This window comes from Astyanax mexicanus, chromosome 20 (assembly GCF_023375975.1).
Source record: "Astyanax mexicanus isolate ESR-SI-001 chromosome 20, AstMex3_surface, whole genome shotgun sequence".
In the NCBI taxonomy this organism is placed as follows: Eukaryota; Metazoa; Chordata; class Actinopteri; order Characiformes; family Acestrorhamphidae; genus Astyanax; species Astyanax mexicanus.
Window position 1 is genome coordinate 14,382,567 of NC_064427.1, and position 22,991 is coordinate 14,405,557.

The 22,991-nt window shown below is 37.5% G+C and overlaps 1 protein-coding gene across 1 annotated transcript in view; it reads left to right on the plus strand.

Moving 5' to 3' along the window:
- The first annotated feature begins 11,723 nt into the window (after positions 1-11,723).
- The window catches only part of ubl3a (ubiquitin-like 3a), a 33,424-nt gene continuing 22,156 nt past the window's right edge, over positions 11,724-22,991 (plus strand). The window contains exon 1 of the mRNA XM_049468579.1: positions 11,724-12,392. Within this exon, the coding sequence (XP_049324536.1) occupies positions 12,366-12,392 (27 nt within the window). The 5' untranslated portion in view covers positions 11,724-12,365. The remainder of the gene's footprint in view (positions 12,393-22,991) is intronic.

Sequence of the window (22,991 nt, forward strand, 5' to 3'; positions counted from 1 at the left end):
CAGAAAGCTGAAATATATGTAAAATATGTGTGACAACTGTATTAACAAGATAAAAAAATGCAACACATTTTGTTTAGGTGAGTTAGAATTAGAAGTGCACATGGTGTGGACTAAACAATAAGGGAGAGATAGACATAGATTAATTATTGCCACTGACAGACCAACAGCTAAACTCCATTTTAAGCTGTTTTCCACGTAAATCTATGGATTAATGTAGATTATGGCTTTGTGACCCTGGATATGGGATCAAAATCAACAGAATGTTCTTTGGACATTTTATACAGCAGTTATGAGCTTTATACCGGCAGTATAATAAATGGTGGTTCCTTCCTGAAATTGGCATATCACATGGTTTTAAATTTCCTGAAAAGGAAGTTGGGAAGTTCTAGCACATAATATGAAGCGGTAATTCTGAGATGATGCTATGTGTTAACATCAGTGATTCCTCATCTAGGAGATAATATTGCAAACATACATGTGAGTCTAAATTCCTTTTTCTATCCCAGTCCTTGGAGGTATAGGATAGAAGCGAGTGCTTGTTGGGGCATCTAATGCATCTATTTTTATCCATCTGTAAACGAGTGTCCATACACTCCACATACATCCTGGGATTTAAGTACTCTGTGTGCCGTAACATAAGCTGCGACCTCTGATACACTCTGTCCATACTGCATCTGGACCTGGCTAGATTTAAGCAGAACTAATGGATATAATCTAAGGAGAAACCATGTGGAGTGGCTACTTGTGTTACACTCTCATGGTATATTTTATGTATTTTATATTGCTACCCAAATCAGCTTAGCCGTCACTAATGACAAGTCTGTGACAGTAACGTGCACAGTAGCACTGCATAACAGCAGTGCACCCGGGGTTAGCAGCAGGCTACCGTATGATATACTCACCTCTGGACAGAGAAAGATCTCTGTGTTAGCACGCTTAGTGGGTAATGCTAATGCTGCTCCAGCAGCGCTAGCCAGGGATAGCAGCAGGCTACAGGCTGATAATACTCACTTCTAAACGCAGACAAAGCTAGTGCTTAGCGTGATTAGTGGCTAATGCTAATACTGCTCCAGTCTCGAGTTTCGGTGCTGGAGAGCTAAACTGAAACTCCTGTATAACGCGGCTTTACTGCTCCTTACAACCTGACTGGTAAAATTCATACATAAGGTGCACTGGGTTATAAGGCAAACTGACATTTTTTGGGAACATTTAAGGATTTTAAGTGAGCCTTATAGTGCGGAAAATATGGTATGTTGAAATACATTTGAAGGCATTCAGATGTTGCAGTTTGGCCTGTAAACCTGCACACCCATACTCTTACTGAGAACAGGTTGAAGGTAAAATGATCTTTAACTTCACTTCATTATTCTGGTTTGTACAATTTGAGCATAAAAAGGGAAGGAGTTTTTACAAATGTATAAGGACCCAAGAAGATTGTAGCTCTCAGATAACGTTGACCTTTATTAACCAGGTGATGCAAATTTTAAAGCTTCATTAATACCAGTTTGTCACTCCACAAGGCTTCCAAACTCAAACCTAACCATCAGTGAAATCAAAATGATGGTAGCCGTCTGACAGATGGTCTAGATGACATGCAGAGTTTTAACATTTTTTATAAGGCATCATGTAAAGTACTTTTACCACCCAGTAAACCCAGTTTCTATTTAGAGCACTTCAGTAATCATTTACATTACTGACTATGACCTAACTAACCAAAGGTGTAAAATGTACTGGCATTCATTACTCAGTACAACAAACAACGTATCTGCATTTAAAAAAACTGAGCCAGTAGCAAGAATGAGTTTATCACGTGCCTCACAGGCCTTTGAGCATGTGTTTCCTGAAAGCTGTGGGCCAGTTATTGTGCACTCTTTGATGTCCCCCTTGGGATGGAAAGCGTATTGGTGGCCACTGATATTCAGTACCAAATTTCCTGTCTTACACATAAGACCCCCTGACTGTCAGAAAGAACAGCACTTCCTGTGAAATGAATACCTGGCATGACCTCGCACACACCACGAGGAATAAGCAAGGCTTGAAATGTACTACTGGGCATGTAATCCTTAGTAATGGAAATCAATATACTTTTCTGCTATGATTGCAGTTACAGTGTCTATAGTGCTTATTCACGAACAGCCATGTAGGGTTGAGTTAAGTTTAGTTTGGCTGCATATTTCCTGATCAATTACACATAATTCAATTCCACAAGATTTAGTTGTTTTGTTTGAGGATTGAAATCGTTAAACTGCAAGACGATGACAGTTTAAAAACTCTCGGTGAAGCTATTCAATACAATAAATTCTACTAACATTGTAATGCAAACCTTATGTCACATGTTTTTAAATAGTTTCAGGAACATTACTCATTATTCCTTTTCAAAATGTTGCTTAACGCTCTCTGTCAGCTGGGTTGTATCATTGTGTCTAGTTCTTTTTATGGAATTACTTTGATTGCTTGCATATGAAATAACAACTTAAGTGGTTCAAAGGAGCATGGAAAGCCACTGAGCGATCAAAGCCGCTGTCTTTTCCCAGTGAGACACTAAGGGACTCTAGTGCCAGAGGTCAGAACTAGGGGCTTTTCTCCCAAGATCAGCCCAGCATGTTCATCTAATCTTAAACCTTGAACCTGCTCGTCCAAGGCAGCATTTTCCAAGGGGAGGGGCTAGAGACAGCAAAACATGCTCATAGCTGATTACTTAACACCCACTTCCCATTACTGATGATATAACACCCAAACAGGAACAAACATGCCACTGCCAGCACTGACAAGGGCTGGACAAGGAGACCCTTTCCAACATTACCGTGAACTTTATAACACAAGTGAGTAATGTAAAAAATGTGTATGAGCAAATAATTACTTTGTACATGCTGTGTTAGAATATCACCCATTGTAAAGTGAGTGTTAAATTCCGTTAAGATGGTATCACCTGGCACATAAAGTGTTGTTAACCATCAACCCAGAGGGTGTCACTGTTTGTAGGTACTTTTATAATATTAAGTAGATTGCCAGTACATAATTAATATTAAATACACAAAAGTGAACATTTGTTTTTTGTTTTTACTCATACATTTTCCACTTTCCCACAATTTTTGTGCAAATCTATAAACTAAAATTTGTTTCAATGCCTTTTTGTGTCAAAAGTCATGAGACATCAGTATGTAAATTGACAATGAAGTGTTACCTCAGGAGATGGCTTGGGAATATCTACACTTTTTGTGGCAAAGCTGTGTGAATTATTTAACCTAATTTCAGAGGAGGCCTGGTTGCCAGTTGGATAGGACCGTAATGGCAGCGGTGTGGCAGTGGTGGTTCAGTGGTTACTTTCAGGCCCTTACCCCTAATGCTCCCTGGGGACTACTCTGGCTGCCCACTGCCCTGGGCACATGTGCTAACTATACATCACTGTCTGTGTCCTGTGTTCACTAATGTGTATGTGTCACTGCCAGGACGGGTTAAAGGTGGAGGCCAAATTCCCTCTCTGCCCTGAACAAGGGTGTTATTTTTGTTCTTTAGTAATCCTCGACCCACAGTGTCAGAAACTGGGAACCATTTTCAAACAACTGGCTAAAACAGAAAGATTAGACCAGTATGAATTCAGTCTTCATGTAAAATGTCTGGTCTGGTTTGCTGGTGTTTATATTATTTTTCAAGTAAGACTATGTAAAGGGTTGTTGTCTTTTTTGGATAATGATTTTCTAAAAAAAACTAGAAAAACTTCAAATTCAAATTACTGTCATACTATTAGTGGTAAAATATTAAAAAAAACACACCTGCAAACCCAATGAGCAACAGAAAGAAATATTAAGACACAGTTCATCAGTTCTATATCATCCTTATTGATTTATTTATTTTTTTTACTTCAAATATCTCTTAGAGTATGTGTCCACTAGCACTTTTTCCGCCATGTGGATATCTTGGCTCGCTGCATGACCATGGCTGTGATTTTTTATTTATTTATTTAAATTAAGCAACTAAATTGTCTTGACATAGACAGTCATAATTTTACAATGTAGCATTTTTAATTAAGCTCATTCTGAAGTATAGTTTAGTAAATCCAGATTCTGCTATTTATAGCTTTTAAACCTTGTTTGAAAGGCATGTGTTGGGTGCGTGGAGCTCGTATGTGTGTGTTATACCAGTCTACCCTTCATGTTTTGGCTAGATGCAGCACAAAGTCTGGGCTCATTTGCATAAAGTTAAAGGTTGCATTCCATTGTTTTTTTCCTTTATTTTAAAATATCTAGTTGTGGTCTCTAGTATGAATGAATGCTCTGGTGATCCGGTTTAATGCTGCTTTAGTCCCATGTAGGAGTGGGCGGAGAAAAATGATTTTAGCTCTTGTTTGAATAAATATTCATAGAATGCAAACATATCGCCTCTCAATTGTACTTCACTGGTTGTGTTCCATAGACAAATTATAACTCTGAATTACTGGGGGGCAACGCATGTAACACTGATATGTTATTTGCACAAATAATACAGAAATGAACTGCCATGCTGTTCCTAATGCTGTTAGCTCCTGTCTGACGAGACAGCATTGCTTGGCCGGCGAGATGCCGGCTTCAGTGCTGGACGCTTGATTACTAATTCATGAGTTGATGTAGACACGGGTGCTTTTCTTGATAGACTCATTTTTCTGAATATTTTCTTTTACTAGCTACTGCAGACAATGGAGGTTGGGGAACAGTTTCTAACCTATTGTATTTCACAAAGAACAAGAAAAGGGTATTTTAGTTGAAAGAGACCTTTAAGGTCTGCTAAACTTTTTTGTCATATGGTGAGGCTGCGTTCAAAGCAACGCATCAGGAACCATAGCAAAATCTGTTTCTGTGATTTGTGGAAAGGATTTAGTGAAACCCACACTTGGCATCAACACAATAAAACTTGCCTCATTTGTTTGTGTGGTTTGGGCACTGTGGAGACTCATGGTGGTGATAATTACCTCTAAAAATATTACAAGTATAAGACAACTCTTGTTATTCCATTACATACCTGAACATAGTCATTCAAGTAGCAAACCACAGTGATTTCTACCACACTTATGTCAAATCCAGCCTCCAAAAAACAAAACAAATATATCCTGAATGAGCGCTAAACCCTTATGGACATTCCAAACAAGAAACCAAGATGCTGATGTCATTGTTCTGCAGTAATAACATGGCAATGTAGCTCTAAACTGCTCCACCCAATTGTCAGATTAGCAAAGCCAAAGGGTGTGGTTATAATGGCTGTGTGACCTCAGTATTACAATGCTGATAAATGCAGGCTCTTGAAAAAAGGTGTGGACGTAAAATTTCAAAACAGAAACACACTTGGAAACTGGGATTTGAAAAGGGATGAAACTTCTCTGACAAAATGTGTTAGACTGAACCTCCTAATGAAAAAACATTCTAAAAAAATCAGTTATTTCACTGAACCGTGTGTTTTAAGTTCTATTTTCAAGACATCACAACTTACAAGTCCTTCACCCTTTTGATGCAAGCACAATATGTTCAGAGTTTAATGAATGCTGAGCTTTAAGCGTGTGATTGAGACTGTGGAAAGGTTGAGGGAACCTACCAGACGAGTTGGCCTAAAGACGGAAAGAAAAACACTGCCAGCGGTGGCTGCCATGGAGAACAGGGCAATAGTGACTTGGTGCGATGCAGAATCCAGTATTACTGGTTGCTTTTCCAACAGACACTGTTCCACATAACCGCAGCTGCCTACCAGAAAGAGGAAAAAGGATCATGGAAAACTCAAAGGTGGAGAAATAAACAGGTATATGTTTAGAAGTTCTGTGCTGTTCCACCCAGTGACCTGCATTCACTAAGAATTAAGAGCAACATATTGTCACTGTTAGGCCTGTCACCATAATTACTTATTAATTATTTTTTTCATTTGGGTATATATTTTTTAAGCACAGCTCAATTCTATTATCTGAATATTCATATTAATTAAAAATGTGGCTCTTTAAAAAGTGTAATTGCAATACTATGCTATCAGGGCCATTAAATGGTCTTAAAATGACCCTAAATTGTAATAAATTATATTATGACAATATAAGTCACTGCCATGCAAAACCTAGAATTTCCATAATGGCTTTTAACTTTAGAGAAGAAGGGAAAAAAACATTATAAACCCTTGTGTGGTGTTCATATTTTTGTTACTCGTTTACTTTGTTACTTGTATTTAATTCAGCAAAATTAAGCAATTTTACATTAAAATGCTTTACACATGCTTGCTTCACCTAAATTGCAAGCAATATAAACAGCTTACATGGTTAGTATTTGCCCTTTACGTTTCTTATGTTACATTTCTTTCAAAAGGTGCTACTCTTTTTTTATTAGTTTTTTAATAAAATATAAAAGAAAATGAATTTAACTCAAGATATGAGTAGAAAATTTGTTTAGTTTCAAATTTACAAATGAAGCAATGTTTATTAGCCCTTGGCCAAACATACTGTATGTAATATAAATGGTTAGGTGGGGGGGTTGTACAGTGTGTGTTTATCGAAAATGTGTTTTGATATATGTTTTTCACAAAAAATGAGCCAATGCCAATGAGTTTGAATATTTTTTTAGTATCATTTGATGAAAAATGAAAACGGGTCCCACAGACCCGAACACCACACAAGGGTTAATATTTGAGCCCTACTATTGTAATTAATTTACCTTTATCTAAAAGAAAATATGTATATTTGAATCTAAATTAAGCTATTTGTTTGGTTATTTATATATATAAATATTTTTTTTTTAAATCTCACCATAGGAATAAATTGTTGTTATATTGTTATTTGTCTAGTCATTTCATGTCAAGTTACTTTAGAGCATTTATATTGTTACAATCATAGACTGTGTATAGCTGGACAGAGCATCGTCTCTCAAAAGTGAAGCCACCACAGGTTGGGCACCCCCTGCTGTTCGGTTTCAGAAAGCTGTGTAACTCCACCCATCCCCATAGGTTTCAATGGCAAAACAGACAACTTTCAATCACGTTTTTTTCTAATATACTGTAATTCTACCTCCTTTATTTAAATGTAACAGCTAGTGTAACCTCTGCTTATATTGTCAGATGTTTATATCCCCACAGAATTTGTTTTTTATAATGTTATTCAGCTCTATTCAAAAAGGTGTGGTTATTGTAAAAGGGCTGGGGTACACCTAGCCGGGGTGGGACCAATGACTGTATGGGCGGGACCATAGACTGTGTGAGCTCTGTGGGGCAGCCCTCAGGGGCGGGGTTATTTAAATGAGTAGGCTGTCTCTCCACAGTCTTTCTCCCTCCTCTGGTCTCTACTGAGCAGACTTGGGTATCAGGTTTTCCAACATGGCAGAAGATTTTGGCTTCATTTTCATGAATAAATGGGAACGGCGACACGAAGTCCATCTGTTTTTACAGTCTCTGGTTCCAATCATCAATAAATCTTCACAATGTGAAAACCAAATGATGAAAACAAAATGTGAAAAAAAATATTTTTGCATTACAGTGAAAACATATGAATAGACATTGATATTCATATATTCATATGATATAGACATTGAATAGACAATGATATTAGCAGCCACTAATATAGACCTTTGGCACGGATATGCACAAAACAAATTACTTTTACTGTTTATTGGGATTGTTTTCAGTAAACAATTGAAGACATTTTTAAGGAAAGGTGTGTCTTCCTTAGAGTTTTACAGCTGTGGATATCATGCACAAAACTTATGTTCAAAACAAGAGCAAGGTCCACTGGAAGACAACAGTGATGCTGAGAATGTTAATAATCAGCTTAACACTTTTACACAGATCTAGTGTTTCTCTATACCAGGTTTTTATATAGGCTTAAGTATAACCTCAGTAAAAAAACTACATTTAGTACCAAGATCATTTGATTTAGACTATAGAACTTCAATGTTTTAAATATGTAAGTACTTTTGACATCAATTGTGTCTTTATTTATTTGTTATATTTGTTATGTGGCATTTTTCTATTGGTCTATTACATAAATAGTTTGTTTAGAGGAAGAAGACGAAAACCATACTATATACAATACTCTTGTGCTGCACTCAGATGAAACTTTGCCTCCGCTTTTATGCCATCTATGCAATGAACACACACATACACACTAATGAGTACACTCAGAGGACACACACAGTGATATTGTGGAACACATGCCCAGAGCGGTGGGCAGCCATTGCTGTGGTGCCTTTAAAGCAGAGAGGGTTAAGGGCCTTGCTCAAGGGCACAGCAGTCCAAACTTATTTATTAAACCCATTAGCTTTATTTGATGGCCTGCTGCTTTAATTGCTGAGTCACTACCTTGAACTTTTTTAGTATTTTAGTATATAGTGTAGTATAAATTATAGTAACAAACGTGTAACCAAGTTCTGGGTTTGAAAAAGGGGTTCTTTGACTCTCTATAACTATAGTGCAGCTTCTTTAAGTGCTTTCTTTAAGATCCACAAACAAAATAGGTATAGAGAATAATTGAAAAATAAATAACTTTTTCTCAACAGTTCCTTGGTTTAAATTATAAGAAAGAGAAAATTACTTTTTGAATATTTAAATGGGTTTCAATTATGTAACCTTTTGAAATTATTCTATAAAGCTCTAAAGCATGCTAAATATAATCCATTTTAAAAGGAATCATATATTGTACCCTGACAATCCAAATGTCATGAGATAACAGTATGTAAATTGATTATTAAGTGCTACCTCAGGAGTCTTTGGTTGTTATATCCACATGCATTTCCCACAGGTCAGTGTAGTGTTCTTTACATGTCATAGGACATGGCAAATGTTGTTGTATACAAATTAGCTCCTGTTCTATGATATGCGGCATGTCAGTGTATGAGAGTGGCATAGAAACTGAAAAATAATTAACCAGACAAGAACATTTTAAACATCCTCATTTCTTACTGCTCTCACAGCGATGACTGCTGTTTCTCTGGGCCTGTGTGCTCACTAGTGTATATTTATGTGTTCACAGTCTGGCCATCGTCCATCTTTGTTTCCAGTGCATCCAGTGATGAATATCGCTGTCTTGTCTTGTCATAAAAGCGTATGAAACTTACCAGAACTCAAGGTCTATCATACATATGTAACTTTTTAAGATCTTTTTTTAAAGATCTTTTTAATTCACAAGGGGTGACTTTGTCCCTCCTCTACGCCAACCTTCCCTATCTTGCACTCTTTGTTGAGTTCCAAAACCATGGTCCTTCTGTAAACATCCTATTACGTAGATTTGAGCGAAGTTTCGGGAAGTGTTTACTTTTTTGTATGAATGTAAAAAAGCATGTGCTTTTACTCTTACTCTGAATATCTTAAATATCTTCTAGACACTGACTTGGTTCGAGTTATTTTAGCCAGTTGCTAAACTCACAGAGGCACTTTTCTGTTGTGTATCAAAAATTGCAGGTTAAGAAGTGAATCACCTTTAGGATCTATAAACCAGGCACTTCAGAGTATGAAACTCAGTCAGCAACATGGAAAAAGGCGGATCCAGCACACATACATACACACAGCTTTATAACCACAAAGATTGGTACAAACACATACTCTGGTAGACCAAGTTGTGTGCCCTTTTGTCATGTTCTAAACAGCTTTACCATAAAGGGAGAATTAAGTGTGGTGTAAAAAAAAAAGGTCAAATTAGAGTATTTGAGAATGGAGGCAGGAAAACAAAGCAATAAGATAAAAAAAAGTTTCACACATTTTCTTCGAACATACATAAGGAAATAAAAAAGGACATCACACTTTATTGCTGCTGCCCTGCAGTACAATGAAGTTCTACCTTCGCACTTATTCATGGTAGTCATTACACATACTCACACTAGTGAATATAGGGCACAAAACGTGTCAATTAAAAAAAGAAAACAAGTAAACTATAAAGTCTGTGCCAGTAATCCTTTACCTATAAACTATTTTATAAAGTAAATGATAATACTTCAAATTAAGGGTACAATAATTAACAGTAATTTATCAGTACTTACAACTACCTTATTCTCAAATAATTATTAAATGACCCATACTTTTGACATGATTAAACAATAACTAATAATTGAACAATGCATTTGTTTACAGTGAAAGAAAAAAAAAAACAGTCCAAGACTATACCAAGCTAATCAGTCCCAAGAGGAAAATTAAGTTTTGTTAAGGGTTGAATGTTTTGAACATTTACAAAAGTATTACTTATCAATGAAGAATTATATATTCAATTCAATTAAAAATAGAGGTGTTGGTGGCAATGGATTATGGATCGAGGTGTGTGTGCTCTGACAGTGAGACTGCACTGTGATTAAATTTAATGATCCAATGAATGTAATTTAAAAACCAGGACATTTCCTCACTTTTTGAAAAAAACCCAGGATGTTTGGTTACCCTATTTAACGGGAAATCTCAAATCTTCATTCAAAATGCTGTGTAGTCTCAGAATAGTCTTAATTTCTGTCTGGGAAACTGCCTGCACATGTTTAAAGCTGATGTTTGTAAATTTGGTCATTTAGGGCCCTCTTTGGTGAGAATATGAAATTGTACTGAGTATACGGAAGAATCATTTTAAACTGGCGGGTGTGATGCGGACTCCTTTCAGAGTGAATGAATCCGAATCCAGGTTATGTTTAATAAGAGAGAGAGTGTGCTTAGTTTGAAACTTCACTTCAACTACACACTTAGTTTTTACTGTGAGTGAATAGGCTACTGAGTTCTGAGTTGCCCCTTCTGAAGTCTCCATTGGTCCACCAGTCACTCGCATTCAGTAAAACTGAGCCAGATGAAAAGTACGTAAAGACGCGTAACGTGGCCAGTAGCACACCTGCGAAAAGTGACCTGACACCCTAGTTTTTAGAATGAATATATTAGGCTTAACAGGAATGGTCATTGCAGCACAGTGGTACCATTAAAAACAATATTTTGTCACTTCTTCACATTCAGAAATATTTAAGTATATGTCTACCATGGAGCCTGACCACAGAAATCAGCCTTTAGTAGGAATAGAGAAGTAAGCGAAAGTGGTATCAGTTCTAGCCCTGGTGTATCTGCACATCATATACCCATTTTAACTGAGGAATGTTTTAAACGAGCCTTAACTAATACTTAAAACACTGACAATCATGCACAATTATAAGTACATTATTACAAGCAGTGTTGAACATTACACTATGAGTAATGTTGTGACTACAAAATACAAACAAATTAGAATTAAATCACTAAAAACTAAGAAATCAATATTAATAATGTGTTATATTTGGTCAATTTTAATGTTGTTTGTATATGTAGTTGCATTAATCATTAATGCATTATTGTAGACTAAGTTATGCTGTACTATACACTGTTAGTTAATAATTTGTTGAGAAATTACTGTTGCAGGTACTGTTATTTGACATATTACTTATTGTAAAGTGTAAACAAGTATGTAATGTGAATAATAAATAATGATAAACCTAAACGGATAGCTACATATAGGCTATATTTGAGATCAGTTTTTTACATACAGCTTATAAATTCACCATCGTATTCAAATAATCCACGCCCCCTGAGCTATGATTTGCTACTCGTTAATTCACATTCAGAAACAGTCCGGCGCAGGAGGCTTGACCCCAGTAGCCAATCATAGCGCGGTAGGGGCGGGGTGTTCCGGTGAGGTAAGCGGAGCGGATTTGCTGCTTGCCGTCACCCCGCCCTTCTCCGCTCAGGGCACGCGGGGGCGGATCGCGCGCATCTACATACCAAACGACGCCGCGCCTTTTTTTTTTGCTCGAGCTCAGAAAGGCTGCTCCGCTTTCGCCGCTCCGCTTTTTCTCCCCCACCCACCGACCGACCGACCGACCGCCGCCATGTTTTAGAGAAGCAGAATGACAGGAGAGAGAGCAGAGGGTGAGAAAAGAAGAATTAGACTGTGAAAAATCTCCACACTTCACAGCTCAGGCCCAGTGGACGGCTGTTTTCTGCCAGTACCGAGATTATCCCCGCCGGAGGAGACGTTCACCAGGATTAATTTGTCAAAAGGTCGAGTCTCGGGTGTTATAATGCTCTGATATTCTAGGGTTTTTGTTGCGAAGGGCATATATTTCTCCCCTCGCTGGTTTTCTGTCAGGATGGGAGGGAATCCTCCCACCTAAAACCTTCTGCTTTATTTCCGCTCCGCTCCGCGCTGTCATATACAGTACAGGAATCAGAAGTGTGTTTAAAACCGAGCGCGGTCCTGCTGTACTGTTCTAACGAGCTGCTGCCGCGCTGTGTTTACAACACCGGAGCTGCAGACCACGGGAATAACGAGACGCTGTTTCTGTGGTATAGTGTCCGCTGTAGCGCTGCTCTCGGGGACTGTCAACAACTCCTAACAAAGGAGGAGGAAACTAGAGACTTTAAAGAAGAAGAAGAAGAGAGTAAGGATGACGGGCTCTGCCCCAACTGAAGTGGTAAGTAGCCTGTTTTGTCAGTAAAACGTAAGCCTGTGTTTCCCCGAACGTTTTAGGGAACAACACCAAACTCTCCCATATGCTCCTCAGTCTGGATTACAACAGTCTGCGTAGAGTTGGGCGACCCGCTCACATACTCGTATCCTGTGACCAAGGGCGTAGGAGCAGGTTTGATATTGGGGGGGGACACATTTGCCAATATGAACCCAAGCCCACCCTATAGTTTCTTAGAACAACATTTGTGGAAATTACTTTTAATCACAAATATATATTTTTTTCTGTATTTTGTTTTTATTAGTTAACTTCACATTACATTTACTGTTGTAAGAAAAAAATATGCAAATACATATACATATGACAAAAATGATCAGTTATCACCTAATATTTAAAATAATATAACAGATTTGGTTATTATTATTATTATTATTATTATTATTATTATTATTATTATTATTATTATTATTATTATTATAATCATGTATTGGCATGTCAATTCTGTTGTATATTTACATTTTCTCCACTCTTTAAAAAAATCCTAAGCTTTTATTTTTCTATTAAGAGCTCTTCTAAAGATTGGTGTCCTTTTATGTAAAAGAATGTAACTTTACGTTTCATAAAGATTTTAATTATAAACGCCAGGAAATGTGGCCTTACTGTGAACCCTGTTCTTACATATTCTACTGAATATTAACACTGTTCTACATATTCTAGAGCTTTCTCTGCTTTAAAGACATTTAATAAAGTAAGTGGTGGTATGATGTGTCTAATACACTGCTGGATATACATGATTAAACTCAGTAAATGACTGTTTATTAGCTGATCAGCTGGATCAGGTGGAAAACACAATTTTGGGGCAGTGATCAGAGTTAAGAAACTGCTTTAAACTACAAACATAAAGTACTGTACTAAATTCTGACTATCCACTACATCTGGCTTCTAGATAACTAGTTAACTAAATGAATTTTTGTTCATTATTGCTCATAGTAAATCCTGTAATCCTAAATTAATAAAGACAGTTTAAAAATGAAACAGTAATTAGCTGATCAGGTACAGGGCAAGTTGAACATTACGTTTATAGTTTATTTTTTTCTTTAACGTTGACTTCCAATCTATCTAATTCAAAAGTTAAGCTAACTCACTCACACAGCTGCAGTTTATTAATCACAGTGGGTTTAAACTGTGTGCTGATTTAGAGTCTTGTATTTTTAACCAGCTATCAGAAACATCATCACAGTTTATGTGGTTAGCCTATCGTTACCTTTCTTTTAGAAAAATCCCCGTATATCCAGATCGTAATCAGCTGAAGCTGCTGCAGCCCGATCCCGCTGCTAAATCTCACAGCGAGGGGGCGGGGCTTCCCCCACTAGCACACCGCGGGCCGCAAAACCAGCAAGCTGATTGGAACTATGGGTATTTCTATACCACGGATACAGGAACAAGCTTTCAAGAACACAAGAACGCAGGATATCTATTATTACCACTATTATCAAAAACTTAACAATTTAAGTAAAAGTACAACAAGAGGTAACAGTTCATAACAGTATAAACAATTGTTGCTTATCGTATCAACTGGGATTTTACATTATTATACCCCATTTCTCGGCTTAAAACAACATAACCAGGTTTACTGTTACATTTAAAGTTTATAATTTTTGCTATGACCAGCATATTTTACTGTAGCTTCATCATTGTATTTTGGGTTTTCCGTTCATTCTTTTCAGCAAGTCCTCAACCTATTGCTCCTTGATTTTCGGGGCAGAGTAAGAATACAACCCTGAACTTTAAGCATTCTTGATAAATGTATATTTGGCAGTGAAAAAATGGCATTAGTCTAAAACACGAGTACACAAGAACGCATATTAGGAAACAGCCAGAGTAATGTAAATTCTTACTACACATTTCCACACAAATGATTCAGGCATGTTCTTTTGTGGAATTAAATTCCCTACAGATATTAACCTACTACAATACCTGAAATAGTTTCAGCTGTATCGATATTTGTGATACATCCTGAAGTTTTAGTCTGAAAGTTTGAAGAAAATACCTGTGAAACATGGGACTTGAAGAAGCTACAATTGAACAAAATTAAGATTTGTGTGTAGTTCACTCACACTTGCACTCCTTTTGTATCCTAAATGTCTATATTGTGTGGATACTCTAGTATGTGATGATGCCACAGATTCCAGTTGATTCTTGGTTCCTGGTTGCTTTAATGTTCTGCACAGAATCTGTGTGCAGCAGAACAGAATGAATAGAATAGATACAGACCAGGATCCTCTTAATCATTTTTAGTATTTCAGCATTTTTTGTAAACCAACCCATCCTGAAGAATGATTGCAGATTTATCCAGTTGAAATTTGTAGCAAGAATGGCATTGAAAGAAGAGTGTTATAAACTCCAAGAAGGATAGTTTGGAATTGTTTTCCAAACTATGTATGTTAATATACATCTCTTTATGTTATATTGTGCAGATTTTCTGGTTAGAGTTGTCAGATTTGTCCTTTATTTACATTTAGAGCAGGCCAGTTCCAGAAATGCAGACATACTGGCAATTCAACCTATTGGAGATTTTCTTTGTATTATAACTCCCCTGGCTCAAGCAGAACCATTGGTTAGCTTAAGATTAATTTTAGTTTTCTTTATTATGTTATAGGCCAGTGTGTTTTTTTGTCAAAGTATTCTTAGAAATACTTAGAACTTGACCACAAGGGCAAGTGTCAATAAACTGTTATTTTTGTTTTTTTGCAGGCCTTGCCTGCATCTGACCTTATCTCCTTTCATTTTTGTCGACCTTGTATTCTGGGGACCAGGCCAGAATTAAAATCAGGTCATTATGTAATGTATTTTTTGTGTAAGACCTTTGTTAGTATAGTGTATAGTGCACAGTTATGTTGTTGTTGTTGCTATTTTAATATAATAAACACAGTTTGGATTGGCGTGTATCCTGCTTCAGGCAAGGACGGCAATGTGATTTTATCATTGTGAAGATAAATTATGTAGCAGTATTCTTTTCTAGGTCTACTGGATAAGGTCAGTTCTTAAAGTGATCAGCTTCATGTTTTATTAGGATGTGTGTTTTATTATGAAAATTGTTTATTCTAAAATGTGAAGCTCTGTACTTTGTGTTTGTGGAATTGCAGTGTATTCTATTGTCTATTTCATCGTATCATACTGTTCCAATTTAAGGTGGTTCAGTCTGACTGCGTCACACAGACTTGTTTACTGCTTTTTGTTGGTATCACAGATAGGAATGTTTTTTACATAGTTGTGAATGGGGTGCAAAAGCTTTTTGACACTTCCAACACAGCAACCACTTGTCAACAACTTAGCAACCACCTAAAACACCATATCAACCCAAATGTCCATTTCCTATCTCCGCCATTATATCAGAAAATTATGCTAAACCGCCAGAAGGTGCCCACAAGTGAATTCAAAATGTGGTGAATGGAGCTAGACAGCTAAAACCTAGTAACTATCATTCATTTTGGACTCAATTGGGAGCGCCCACTGGTGGTCAAACAAACCCATAAGAGATTCTCAAATGGATCTTCTCCTCTCTAGAGTTTCTCTGATAACACCCATCCTGTGTGTGTGCCCTTGTCTGAATGGATTGTCTCTGTTCAGGATTGTCTTACTTTCACATTAAAAGAGTACTAAGAAATGTACATTGGGGTGGTTGATATGGTCCTAAAACAATATCACGATATTTCATGGTATTTTTGTGATGATGATGCTCTTGGTGATATGACAAAATGATCAGTTACTGTGAGACACAGACATACATCAGGCAGCTATTTCCAGGCTGCAGATATGTGTTTGGAAACTGGGCTGTAACTCGAGCTGTGCTGTAAGTTCTAATCTCACATGCTGTACTCTTAGGAGGAATCACAGAGGAATGCCCATTATGTAGAAAATTTCAGATTAGCTGCCAAATATTACCTCTCTAATGTGTTCAGTCTTGACATGGAATATTAACCTGGGAAGTGGCGTCTTCTCTAGTGCTTTTACCCCTGTGTAACTAAATGCTTCTTTATATCCCTGGTAGGATTCTTCTGATAAAGAATGATGACGTATTTGAGGCACCTAAAATATAATCTATTAAATGTGATTCTCCCCTCTATATGGTTTAAAAGGAAGACAACTTCATATATTCTAAAATGCTAGATGCAGATTGAGTTGCATGGAATTTAAAAGGTTTGTATATGCACACCGGTTTGTTTCTCAGACACTCAGTGCATACAGCAAAAAAGAGACCTATGAATTCCTTCTTGTTGTGTCATGATATCCCAGGTCCAATATATTTTTTTTACATTATTATCACATTACAATTACACTTAGTTACATTCCTCACACACTCATCACACACTGGTGAGAAGCAGCAGCCAATCGTGCAGAGTGTACTCACAACTGTTATGACCGTCCACCTGGAGGACTCTGAGGAGTTGACCCAGCACAGAGTGGCATATCTGGGCATACAGTCACACACACATTCAGTTACCAGTTACAAATTGTTGGGGAAAAAAGTCACTGCACTATGTTAAGTCTGTTATGTTCAGCTGTACTAATATAATCATCATAGTGTGTGTACGAATTATTAAAAGTAATAATTATCGTTTAAGGTCAAACAATATATATATAATGGCAGCAATTAGCATTTTAATAGAGTCTGTGTAAACCGTTGGTAGTAGCTGGGCGCTGGGAAACTAGTCTGTGGCGGCTGAGTCCAATGTTCAAACTTTCATCAGTGTCTGGCCGACAGGCAGTCATTAAGTTGAAAGAAGGCGCAGAGATGGAATTAGTTCTGTTTAGATTGACTGAGTAAAGAGAATGTGAACATTTTCAGAGTGTGGCTAATGGACTTTTAACAGTCCTAATTGAAAGAAGGGAGCCAGAAGGTAACAGACACAAGAGCACCCTAAAACACTGGCATCCGCTCCACTGTCCACAATCCTAAGTGATTGTGTGCATTCGGCAGGATGACGCAGCAGTTTCTGAGGTGGATAAATACAGCATTTAGCAGCAAACATTAACTGACAAACAAGGTAGAGTGGAGTTGAGTCCGTCAGTTGGGAGGGGGTTGGGGGGTGGTACAAGTTACAATGTTTTGGTCTTTATCTGTAGTTCAGAAATCTGGGTTTAATCTGGAAATGTATATAAAAAACAAATGAATTATACTTTGTTGAAAATTGCAGATATCACACACTGCTGAACGAAAATATTTCAAATCTCATCTCATATTTTATCATATATATGTTTTAACAGCTGCCTAATTTCAGAGATGAATGTATTAATGCGTTTCTGTTAGGAAATACTAATATTACTGAAAGGTAGCAATGGCAGGCTTCAGTTACGGCAGGTTTTATACTGTGAGGGTTAAAAGGTCTAGAGAGGGAGAGGAAGCGGCACAGACTTTCAATAAAGAAGCCTTTCAGTAGCGAGAGGAACAATTTACAACAGCACTATAAAGGTGCCCTGTCTACTCATACTGCCTGCTGAAGCTTTCCTGCTAACATGAACTTGTTTCTTAAAAGCATTTGTGTTTGTCCATAATAATGAGCCATAAGAGCCAGAAGAAATGTTCAATTTTACCTTTACATAAAAGTTACAGATTTAAAGGGTGTCTCTTTACAAATTACTGTGACAAATTACTGTGATTTTCATCTGAACCGTTCATGCTTTTTAATGGGTGTGAACATTAAAAAAGAGAAAAGTGCCTCTAAATTTTCCGTTTTATCTTCACCAGAATCACAGGATCTATCTATAAGTCTCAGTGATTGATTGCTGTGCTTATCACTGAGAATAGGTTGGAGATTGCTGTAAAAATAATTCATTATTTAGCCATGAGCACTCCTTTGGTTTGCATCCTTGTGTTTTATTTTTCTTTGACACCAAGGCTGTCACAGTAAAATTTTATTTTTTAACAGCTCCAAAAAAAGCCCCGGGTGTCTCAGGGAGAGTTAGTACCCCCTCGACTCCGGCCTTAGAGCCCTCACAGCGGGGCGAATGGGTAACGTCTCGATCGGTTAAGTACGATTTAAACCATAGACCATCCAAAAGTTGTCAGATTAAAGTGAAACAAGCAACAGTTCTCATAATCTTTCTCAACCACTTGCTGAGACAAAAAGACTGTCAGTCTGTGACTCTATGCCATTGTGTGCTGTGGTGTGTTTGTGTGTCTGCATCACTCTGCAGTTTACCTGTGAAGGTACACAGCTCTGCATATGGTATGCCTAGGATACATTGTAGATTTAAAACAGAAGCATAAATTAGTCTTCAGTCTCCTTATGCCAGCCTACACAAATATCTTAGATCAAGAAATCAAGTACAGCAGAGACATCCTGTACAGTTTAATTCTAACTCTTTTACATACGCTTACACTTCTGCCAGATCTTCAGGAGAATCAGAACATTATGTGTGTTACATAATGAGCAGGAGTTATGTTTGTAGAAGCAGCACATCAGTAGAAATCTGTGCTGCAGAATGGATTTGATCTTACTGTTTATAACACCATTCATTATTTGGACATTTGTGGTTTTAAATATTTGCAAGTATAGTATCCATAAAAATGACATTCGTAACTGCTCAAGTCAAAATTGTACTCAGTTGGAGGCTGTGCTTTCTGTCCATGCTGTCCATTACCTCTGGGCTGAATTTGAAGACATTCTTAAGTAGCACATGCATCTGACCTATTTTTAATCCTCTCTGCACTCACCTGTTAATAGTAGCTTTTCAATTATTAGTTTTGTTCATTTTGCCCAGATTCTTCTAGAACATAAATATATTTTTTGTATTTATCTTGCTATAATATATTTTCCAATAATAAGTGCTTTATGAATAGGCTTAAATAGGTATGGAATAGGTTGTGCCCCTCCCCCTCTCTTTGCAGATGCCTGCCCTTCACATCAGCAGGCACGTGGGCAGCGCCTGCAGGGCGAAAGACTGCCTGCCTTCATCTAGCACACAGAGAGGATGAAGCACAACTATTCATCTCTCTTTCTGTCTCCGCTTTACATTTTCCTGTTTGCGTATCCTTAGATTGCCCTCAATCTTCATGTTTTCATTCCTTTTTAAATTATTTTTTACTTTCACACACCAGCCTGGCATCAGTGCATACATTTAATTAAACTCCAAAATATACCTTTTATTCAGACTATAGTAAATGCAAAGAATGTACTTTTCATACCACAATCAGCCTAGGACATATGAGCTATGTTTAATCAGGCTTTTTACTATATTTTCATCACTTCTAATTAACTCTGTCAGGATGAAATAGTCAGCTTGACATTTGTAGGTTTCTTCCTGCTATGTGTTGCCATGTTCAGCTCTCATTCAATTTCAGAGAGGTTCCGAGACTTCCCCAGGTCATTTTGAGGATAATCCTGTTATTCTTTAAGGTTTGAGTTTAGTTCAAGTTGTACTTATTTATGTCTGTTTAACCTTAAATGTGGTTAAAATGTGGCAGTGGTTTTGAGGCTGGTGTCATTCTCAAGCTGTGATTTTCCTTGTATAATCAGTGTGTGAGTGTATGTATATGAGAGAGTACGAGTGTCCTTCAGGACTGCTGATGAGGCGTCTGGTCAGGCTCAGGCTGCTGCTGCTGTTGTGCTGTGTTGGTGATTAGCTCCGAAAGCTAATGCTAGCATTCCAGTGCTAATGGCTGAGATGTGATGCTCTCAAAGTCAGGGAAAACCAAGTAAATGATAATTGAAGGAGAGGACATGCTGTGACCTTTTAGGAAGTGTAAGTTTAAGTTAGTGGTGTCAATGGATTAAAAAAATCTAATCTGATTAATCACCAATTCTGTTATTAACTGCGATTAATCGCATTTGTTTTTCTTAAATTTTTATAGTGAATATTTAAATGTTAATAAAAGAATGAATGTAATAAATGTAAAATGCAAATATATTAGGGCTGTCACGATTCTCTAAATCCTCGATTTAATTTTATTTCCGATTTTAGGGTCACGATTCGATTCTCGATTTTCTTTTTTCTTACAGCAGAGAGGCTTATTTCAAAAGGTGGGCTTGGTATAAGTTATGCAAAGTGATACAAGTGATCTGTAATACACCACAGTAGGCACTAATGGTCAAATTTAAATAATTTAATTAAGATATAAATGTAATGCCATCTATTGGCATTTTTGGTAGCAGCAGTGTGCACTATTAAAACAGCTATGTGCAATATAACAAAAATAAAATAAAAAACATACAGGAACAGTCTTGTACAAAATAATAGACCAATTAGAGCCTTAACAAACTGAACTCTATCCTACTGTAACAGTTAAACATGAAAAATAAGACTAAGATTTTTTCGTTTTTTTCTTTAACAAATATATATTTTTAACTTTATCTGAGAGAAAGATGCTCCTTAAAGTACCAAAACTATTAACATAGTTGAGGCTAGACAAAACAACTGTTATTTTTATATTTTTAAGTTTTTCTTTAAGAAGGTGAGAATGTCCACATTCTCTGAAGAAAGGGCTGCTCTTTGAGCAGTCAAAATGTCTACAGTGTGCTGTGCTGTGCCATTTGCGTAGCGCACGTCTATCCTCTTTTTGACTTCGAGGCTTGAGACCATAACATAATTTTGATTGATTACGATGACATATTGAAATCGTGACACCCCTAAAATATATGTATATTAGTGGTGTCAATTAAGATTTTAGTATATACTTGTATGTTTGAGCCTCTTAAGGTGTGTAACAGCACAAGGTTATTTTGGTGTGGGATCAGCACTGCAGTGATAATGACATGAGGGTGGTAAGTTAGTGTGTGTTGTGCCCATGAGTGGTATGCAGTGATGAGAGTAACGGCGTTGAAATAAACGTTACTAACACAGTTACTTTTTCAGTAACGAGTAATCTCGCTAATTACTCTGACTGTAACTATAACGCCGTAACCATTTCCGACACCCCGTTACTGCATGCTACTTTAGCCGCTCAATGAACTGTTCTTTTTTAACTTTGCGCATACAGATAAAGGCACAAGTGTGCGTGTGATGGGGAGGTGGGTTGGTTAGTGCTGGCGAAATAATTCAGCGGAGAAAGACGCAACCTTATAATATAACCTAATAACTAAATCACACTTGCAGTCAGTTAGAATGGATTAAAGTTGACTCTGTCCTGTGTCCTTGTGTGTACCACATTGAGCATGGAGAAAAGAAAGAAGACCAAAAAAGTAAAATTGTGAGGGAGCATGGGCAATCTCAAGGCTACAATCTCCAAAGACCTGAATGTTCCTGTGTCTACCCTGCGCAGTGTTTAAAGCCCATGGCACTGTGGCTAACCTCCCTAGATGTGGACGGAAAAGAAAAATTGACTAGAGATTTCAACAAAAGATTGTGTGGATGGTGGATAAAGAACCTCGACTAACATCCAAACAAGTTCAAGCTGCCCTGCAGTCCGAGGGTACAACAGTGTCAACACGTACTATTCCGACTTTTGGGAAAAGGTATCGACATAGAGTTTACAGGAAAAAAAACGAGGCCTTCAAAGGAAAGAACACAGCCCCTACTGTCAAACATGGAGGAGGATCCCTGATGTTTTGGGGTTGCTTTGCTGCCTCTGGCACTGGACTGCTTGACCGTGTGCATGAAATTATGAAGTCTGAAGACTACCAACAAATTTTGCAGCATAATGTAGGGCCCAGTGTGAGAAAGCTGTGTCTCCCTCAGAGGTCATGGGTCTTCCAGCAGGACAATGACCCAAAACACACTTCAAAAAGCACTAGAAAATGGTTTGAGAGAAAGCACTGGAGACTCCTAAAGTGGCCAGCAATGAGTCCAGACCTGAATCCCATAGAACACATGTGGAGAGATCTCAAAAAGGCAGTTTGGAGAAGGCACCCTTCAAATCTCAGGGACCTGGAGCAGTTTGCCAAAGAAGAATGGTCTAAAATTCCAGCAGAGCATTGTAAGAAACTCATTGATGGTTACCGGAAGCGGTTGTTCACAAAGGTTGTGCTACCAAGTATTAGCCTGAGGTTGCCAATACTTTTGTCCGGCCCATTTTTGGAGTTTTGTGAAAATGATAATTGATTTGATTTTTTTTTCATTCTTTTTTGTGTTTTTTCATTGCAAGCAAAATAAATGAAGAAATTAATACCAAAGCATTTGTGATTGCAATCATTTTCTGGAAGAAATTAAGTATTATCTTTTGGCCAGCTGTGTGTGTGTTTGTGTGTGTTTGTGTGTGTGTGTCCATCCTCCAAGAGATTTTTCTTGAGGGTTTTTTGTTGCTTGCATGGGAATCATAGCGTGATTATTATAATTATCTTAACTATTTATTGATTTGCGGGAGCGGGACTTCATGTTAATGTGGGTCCGCTCCCGCATCGCCTGGATTGTTTAAACGCCCGCTCCCGCCAATAACAGTTCAGTTCTGTACCGCCGCAATATATTCTGACGGGTCCCGCGAGTGCAGACCTCTTAAGTGAGGCACACTTGCGATGATTTTCACGCTCTAATCAATTCAGTGATTGTCATGGTAGTGTTGTGCCAGGGTCTGAGGCCTCCATTCGGTTTCTGCTGCGCATCTCTGTAGCCTTATCTCTTCCTATCATCGCCATTTCACTGATCCACAGCTTTACTCCAGGTAGGAAT